Source organism: Nannospalax galili, unplaced genomic scaffold (assembly GCF_000622305.1).
Source record: "Nannospalax galili isolate Female #2095 unplaced genomic scaffold, S.galili_v1.0 scaffold768, whole genome shotgun sequence".
In the NCBI taxonomy this organism is placed as follows: domain Eukaryota; kingdom Metazoa; phylum Chordata; class Mammalia; order Rodentia; family Spalacidae; genus Nannospalax; species Nannospalax galili.
Genome location: NW_008360317.1, coordinates 2,943,220 through 2,950,497, shown reverse-complemented (window position 1 = coordinate 2,950,497; position 7,278 = coordinate 2,943,220). Strand labels below are relative to the sequence as shown.

Below are 7,278 nucleotides of genomic sequence, written 5' to 3'. Positions count from 1 at the left end.
AGTCACTGAATTAAATTTTTTAAATCATAAAATGTAAAATAGCCAGGCGTGGTGGCGCATGCCTTTAATGCCAGCACTAATGATCCCTGAGCCCTGGGTGGGTAGACTTTAATATAGGATTCCTGTCCAAGGACTCACACTCTTCAGACTCTTATTCTCCATGTTTTGGTCATCTGTGACCTTTTGCATTCCTGGCCTTCTGTTGCATGAGGGAGCTTCATTGATGAGAACTGAAATATGCAATAGTGTTCTCTTCATCCCTTGTTCTATGTTCCATGAACATTAGGTGCAGAGGTTACATGCTACATGTGCTACTTAGGCTTGGGCAATTCACAATCTCTGTGTGTGACCAGTTGTGGAACTCTGTAACTATATCTGTCTTTAAAAAGAAGCTTCTCTGATGGGTGGTGACTGGGATACTTACCTATAGATTTAAGGATCCATATTGCATTTCTTTAGGGATATGACAGCCTTGGAGTTATCTCTAAGATCTATGACCTCTCCAGCTACCTGTATTTGGCTAGGTAAGGTTTATTTTTTTTAATATTTTATTTATTATTTTTATTTTATGTATATGAGTGTATTGCCCGCATGTATGTGAGTACACCCGTGCCGTTCAGTGCCATGAAGGTCAGAAGAGGGCTGTCATGTGGGTGCTGGGAATCGAACCTGGGTCCTCTCTCTGCAAGAACAGTCAGTGCTCATGACTGCTGAACCATCTCTCCAGCCCCCTAATACTGTAACTCTCTAGGGAATGATCTTGAAGTAGCTGGCTCCTTTTAGCAGCGTTTAGATTCACAAAGCGTTGGAGTTATCATATATCTTCTTGTCCAGCTGTATCATATTATGGAGAAAGACACTGAAGTCAGTCAGTTCATTGTAAGTCATCCTGCTGGATACACAGTTTTTCTTCATCAAATGTTATACAGGTCACATTCCATATGAGCAAGTGTAAGTTTGTAAAACTTAAACTGTTTGCTGTCTTTTATTGCAAAATTCTGATGTACATAGGCTTTAAGAGATTTATAATTTTTATGTGGAAAATAATGTCTCTCTTTTTTTTTTTTTTTTTTTTTTTTTTTTGAGACAGAGTCTCCCTGTAGCCCCAGCTGGCCTTGAACTTGCTATGTAAACCAGGCTGACCTTGAACTCACAGAGACCTGCCTCCCTCTGCTTCTTTCTGCCTCTGCCTCCCAAATGCTAAGATTAAAGGCATGCGCCATCACACCCAGAGAAAAAATAATGTCTTTATTGCAGCTCATTCTGTTCTATGTGTATACTGAAGTAGAATAACCTACCTAGAGGGGAAAAAAAATCCTGAAACTTATACAAACGTTCTCAACAGTATTTGTATAAAAATATACAGCTTTATCAGCTTCTGTTTGTTTTAACAGTACAGGTCCTCATTAAACAGTTAACTGCTCATAACATAGATCAAGCTTTACATAAATATTTTCACTCACTAAATCCTAGGAATCCACCCCCTATAGTAAAGCATCAAAAAATAAGAATAAAGTATGGGACTTGGGGAATGGCTGGTAGACACAAGTTTGAGCCCCAGAACTGTAAAAGTGCTGGCCATGGTGGCACACATTTGTAGTCCTAGAACTGGGGAGGTGAAGACAGATTCCTGGGGCTTGCTGGCTAGACAGTCTAGCCTAATTGGTGAGCTTCAGGCCAATGAGAGACCCTGTATCAAAGGAGGTAGGTAGCATTCCTGAGCATGACGACTGGAGTTATCCTCCAGACTCCAGTTGCACATGTATACACATGTACACGTGTGTGTGCATATAAAATTATTATACTACATATATCAGCATTGAAATGCATAACTTCTGTTATGCTTTTGCCTTAACCTCTAGAATTTTTTTTAATATTTAATTTTATTTTATATGTATGTGTGTATTGCCTGCATGTGAGTACACCCATGTCATGCAGTGCCTATGGAGGACTGAAGAGGTTGTTGGATCCCCTGGAACTGGAGTTCCGGACAGTTGTTAGCTGCCATGTGGGTGCTGGGATTCAAACCCCGGTCTTCTGCAAGAACAGCCAGTGTTTCTAACTGCTGAGCCATCTCTCCAGCCCCCTTAACCTCTAGAATTTTTTAATGAATGTTGCTACTATTTTTGGGGTAATTTGGTAATATTTGAAAGTCTATTTACTGGCCCTTTCACAGACTCATATAATAAATGCATCCTTAAGTGCAGTATTATGGTACATGCCTATAATCCTATCACTTGGGAGGTGGAGGCAGGAGGATTCAGGATTCAGAGTCATCAACAGCTACATGCAAGTTGGAGGCCTGCCTGATCTGCATGAGACCCTGTTTCATAAAAAAAGAAAAAAAGAAATACATTCCTTTAGTAAATTTTTTTAAAGTAGAATGATTGCTACTTAAATTATAGTTGTGGGGATTTTGTTGTGTTTTGGATTTGGTTTTGTTTTGCTTAACATATGAATCAGTACTGTAGTCTTAAAACATGAATGATAGGCCCTTAAGAGATAAAATTAATATAATTGCAAACATGTATGGAAATTTTTTTAGGAGACCCTCCAATCAAAAGAAGCTTGTTAAATGAATTTGATAAGATAATAGAAAATAAAGGGGAATTCTTAAAGCCTTCAAAAAGTACTCCAGATGGTAATATTTGCTTTTTATTAATATCGTTCCCTCTGTAAGTATCATGATAATATTCTTAAAGTTATCTTTCTCAGTTCTTTTGGAATATCTATTGTAAGATTTTTATAGTGTGGTTTTTATTGTTCAACTTTTACCTTGCTTGCTAAGTGGACTTTTATTTCATGATATTTAGTATGACACTGAGGTTGTCTGTAAAATACTTATGAAATAATGACTTTTAAATGTAATGAAAATAGTGAGAATTTAATAAAGACACTATAATAGTATAATAATTTAAATCTCAGGTTCCTGAGTCTAGTCAGATCTTTGACCTCCACTGTTGCATCAAAGTCAGTCTTTCCTAAGTTACGTGATCTCTCTGCAAGCCATGTGAGCACTTCTTAGTCCTTATGTGACTCAGTCTTTCAGCCTACTACATATAGTTGATCCCTTTTCTCTAGTCTACCAGTCTTGGCTTTCTTCTTTTTTAAGTTTTGTTTTGTTTTGTTTGCTTGAGACAAGGTATCCCCGTAGCCCTAGCTGACCTGGAACTCACTATGTAGACCAGGCTCACCTCAATCTCCCAGAGATCTGTCTGCCTGCTTCTGCCTCTCAAGTACTGGGATTAATGACATGCTCCACCATGCTTGGTTTGGTTTTTTAATTATTGCTTTACTTATTGTGTAGGTGTGTGAGGACAACTTATGGGAAGGAGTTTTCTTCTACCGTGTGGTCTCCAGGGATTGAGCTCAGGCTGTCAGGCTTGGCAGCAAGCACTTTATATTAAAAACCGGGAATGAATAATAGTTCTAAAAGGCAGAATAAGTGCTTAATTATTTCCCTCTAATTATAAATTTTTAAAGTTGGTATAATAGTCACTGATATGGTAGAAAATAATTTTCTTTGCAGACTAAAATTCATTTCATGGACTTGTATTTGCAAAGTATATATAAAGTTTATAGGCAAAACACCATAAATGTGTTTCTTTACAAAAAAAGGAAACAGTTTTTAGATGTTCAAATTATCCAAATTTAAAAGTAGAAACCCTTGGGGCTGGAGAGATGGCTCAGCGTAAGAGTACTGACTGCTCTTGCAGAGGACCTGGGTTCGATTCCCAGCACCCACATGGCGGCTGCAAACCGTCCTTAACTCCAGTTCCAGGGGAATCCGAAGCCACCTTCTGACCACTGCAGGAGGGCACGACACAGGTGTACTCACTTACATGCAGGCAATACACTCATACACATAAAATTAAAATTAAAAAAAAAGTAGAAACTCTTTGAACTATCTCTGAAGGTTTTCCGGTTTGGTTGTTATACATCTTGTTTAATATTCAAGCACTAACTTGCTTTTTCTTTTCTGGAATGATGGCTTAGTGGCTAAGAACATTGGCTGCTCTTGCAGAGGACCTGGGTTTGGTTCCCAGCACCCACATGGCAGCTAACAGTTGTCTGTAATTCCAGTTCTAGGGGATCCGACGCCCTTTTCTGACCTCCAGGGGCATTGCACAACGTAGGTGCACTTAACACACATGCAGGCAATATACTCATATGTATAAAATAAAAATAATACATAATTTTTTAAACCATTTAGTTTGAGTGTGTGTGTGTGTGTGTGTACATACACACGTATGCATATGTGCATGCCACAGTGCACCTTTGGCCAAAGGATAACCTGTGTTTCCTTCCCCCCTGTGGGTCCTGGGAATTTAATTCAGGTTGCCAGGCTTAGCAGCAAGCACCTTACCCTCTGAGTCATCTTGCTAGCCTTTTCTTGCTTACTCTTACCACAAAAAGTTTTCCTAAGTTCTTGTAATTTCTCTGCCCTCACGATGGAATCAGTGCTTCCTCTGAAAGTACGTGGAGTAGTTAATGATTTCTTAAATATGAGATTTGTGTGTTAGACATGCTGTTGCTGCTGTCATTACTGTTGTTTTTTTCCTTAATGCTTGCATTCTTAATTCCTAATAACAATATATTTGCTTTCTTCTACAGCAGTAGTTGTGAAACCTTTTTATTTCAGAACTGCCTTATGCTTTTAAAAATTATTGAGGACCTGAAAGAACACTTCTTTATGTAGATTATGTATTATTTTTTATCATATTAGAAATTAAAAGTTGAGGGCCAGTGAGACAGTTCAGAGTGTAAGGGTGCTTTCCATCAAGCCTAACAATCTTGAGTTCTAGCCCAGAAACACACATGATGGAAGGAGAGAACTGACTTCTGCAAGTTGCCCTCTGACCACCACACACATGTTTACACACACACACACACACGCATAAATAAAAGTAGAAAGATTTTGTAAAGAACTTAAAGTTGAGAAACTTTAGTATTTGTGGTATTTTGAATTGGTCATATAAAAAAAATGTTAGTGTGGGGTACTGGAGAGATGGCTCAGCAGTTAAGAGCACTGAAGACTGCTCCTACAGAGGCCTGGGTTCAGGTCCCAGCACCCATGTGGTGACTAACAACCATTCATAACTCCATTTCCAGGGGCTCCAAAGCCCTCTTCTGACCTCTGCAGGCACTGCATGACATAGGTGCACCTACATACAGGCAGTACATTCATACACATAAAAATAAAAAATGTTAGTTTTCTGAGTTATAGTTTCCAAAAATAGACACATTTTGCTATACAATATTATTTACCTTTGTTACTGATGTTAATTCTCCAATCTGAAAAGTCTTCATTATTAGAAAGTTGGCATGTTTATAGAACCAAATGTAAAATTCACTAAATTCCAATTTTCATCTGTAAACTAAATTTTACCACTGGCAAAAGACTGTTACTTTTTTTCCTTGTAGTTATAACCTCATTTGTTTCATTTAAGAAAAAAAAAAAAGTACTGAATACCAGCTGGTTTATTGGTTATTCTTTCAAGTAAAATTGTAATCTTAGCACAGAAAAGTGGCTAATGCATCTCATTGCTCAATAATGAAAATGCATTTTCTTAAGGAAGTGTTCCACATCTGCAACAGAATGCACAAGCATTGCAAATGTTCTTTAGTATAGTGAAAAGAGCATATATAACATCTCTGACAACTAGGATCCTTTCAGAGTTTGGGGCACCTTCTGTCTGTTCCATGAATGACCTTTGAGAGCCACTTCCCCAAAATACATACACAGTGGTTTAGAATTCACAGTATCTATAGGGAAATTTAAGAATTTTTTTGGAGGTCTTGGGGCTGGAGAGATGGCTCAGTGGTTAAGAGCACTGACTGCTCTTGCAGAGGACCCGGGTTCAATTCCCAGCACCCACATAGCGGCTACAAACCATCCTTAACTCCAGTTCCAAGGGAATCTGAAGCTGTCTTCTGATCTCCGCGGCATTGCACAACACAGGTGCACTCACATATGTGCAGGCAATACACTCGTACACATAAAATAAAAATAATAAAATATTTTTTTAAAAAAAGAATTCTTTGGAGGTCTGGTGTGATGGTGTACATTCTGGAGACAAAAGCAGATAGATCTCTTGTGAGTCGAAGGCCAGTCAGAGCTATGTAGTGAGACCCTGTCTCAAAAAAAGCAAAAACAAAACAGGATTATTTGCCCTAGAATGTATATCATTAAGAATATATGGTCAGTGTACTGTGTTCAAGTGTCAGTTAAAATAATTCTGTATGTGCTTGCTAATTTGATAATTAGGTTAGGTTTGTTTGTTTTCAATTTTAGGATTTTCTTCTTTAATTTTATATTTGAATAAAGCATTTGTATGATTCATTCATAAATGGCTATATAAAGGTATTCTTGGAGAAGTCTCAAATCCATCCTTGTCACATTCTATACTGTTCACCACTTTCCATGCTTCGTACTTTCTGGTGGTTTTCAGCTTAATCTTTAGGATTTCTTTTGTAAGAATAAGTAATGACTGTGTATGTTCTCATAGCCCTTCTTTAATAATAGTAATAATAAGCCATAATATATACACATATACTTTGCTTGTTGGAATTTAGGGAATATTGCTTTAATGAATAAATATATATGTATATACGTGTGTGTGTGTGTGTCTTCATTTTTATGTTTACATAGTACTTGGTCATGTGGCTGTGTCTTAGTTTATTAAGCTAATCCCCAGTTAATAGACAAATTGGAGGTTTAATAAATATGGAGGGTGCCTATGAGGAGAGGGGGGGCAGGACCTCTCCCTCCTCCAGAACCCTGCCTCCTCTTGGCAGCTTCTACAAATCTTCACCCAGCAGTGGGGACAAATAGAGCACAGGATGGGGGTGCTGGATCAAAGAGACAAGGGGGCGATCTGTGAGTCCTGTGTAAAATTTATACATTGGAATATTTATGTTTGTGTACATATGTGGTGTGCATGTATGATGATCCAATAAACCAGATGGTATATGTGAAAGAAAAATAAATAAATATTACCTAATGAGAATGATCTAAAGCTCACCTCTAAACCTTCATAAGACCAAATTTTAGATTTGATACTTATACCTACAGTTAGCTGATACTGCTAAGATTGTTAATACCAGCATACTAAATTTATAACTCATTTATAGTTTATAATGTGAGTTATTTGGTATATACAGTCATCAGCTTGCAAATCAAGTATATCTTGATAATTATTCATTAAATACCCACAATACACATTGAAATTTTTAATGTCTATCAAAATTTTTAAAATATTTAAATTATTTAATTAT

General features: G+C 37.4%; 1 protein-coding gene across 7 annotated transcripts in view; it reads left to right on the top strand.

The window, feature by feature from the left end:
• The window catches only part of Brca2 (BRCA2 DNA repair associated), a 100,992-nt gene that overhangs the window by 48,321 nt on the left and 45,393 nt on the right, over positions 1 to 7,278 (top strand). For 5 of the 7 annotated variants that reach the window (XM_008825024.3, XM_008825025.3, XM_029559664.1 and 2 more), the window contains one exon: positions 2,546 to 2,641. The exons of the other annotated variants lie outside the window; for them this stretch is intronic. In XM_008825024.3, coding sequence (XP_008823246.1) covers positions 2,546 to 2,641 — 96 coding nt within the window. The remainder of the gene's footprint in view (positions 1 to 2,545; positions 2,642 to 7,278) is intronic. 7 annotated transcript variants of the gene reach the window in all.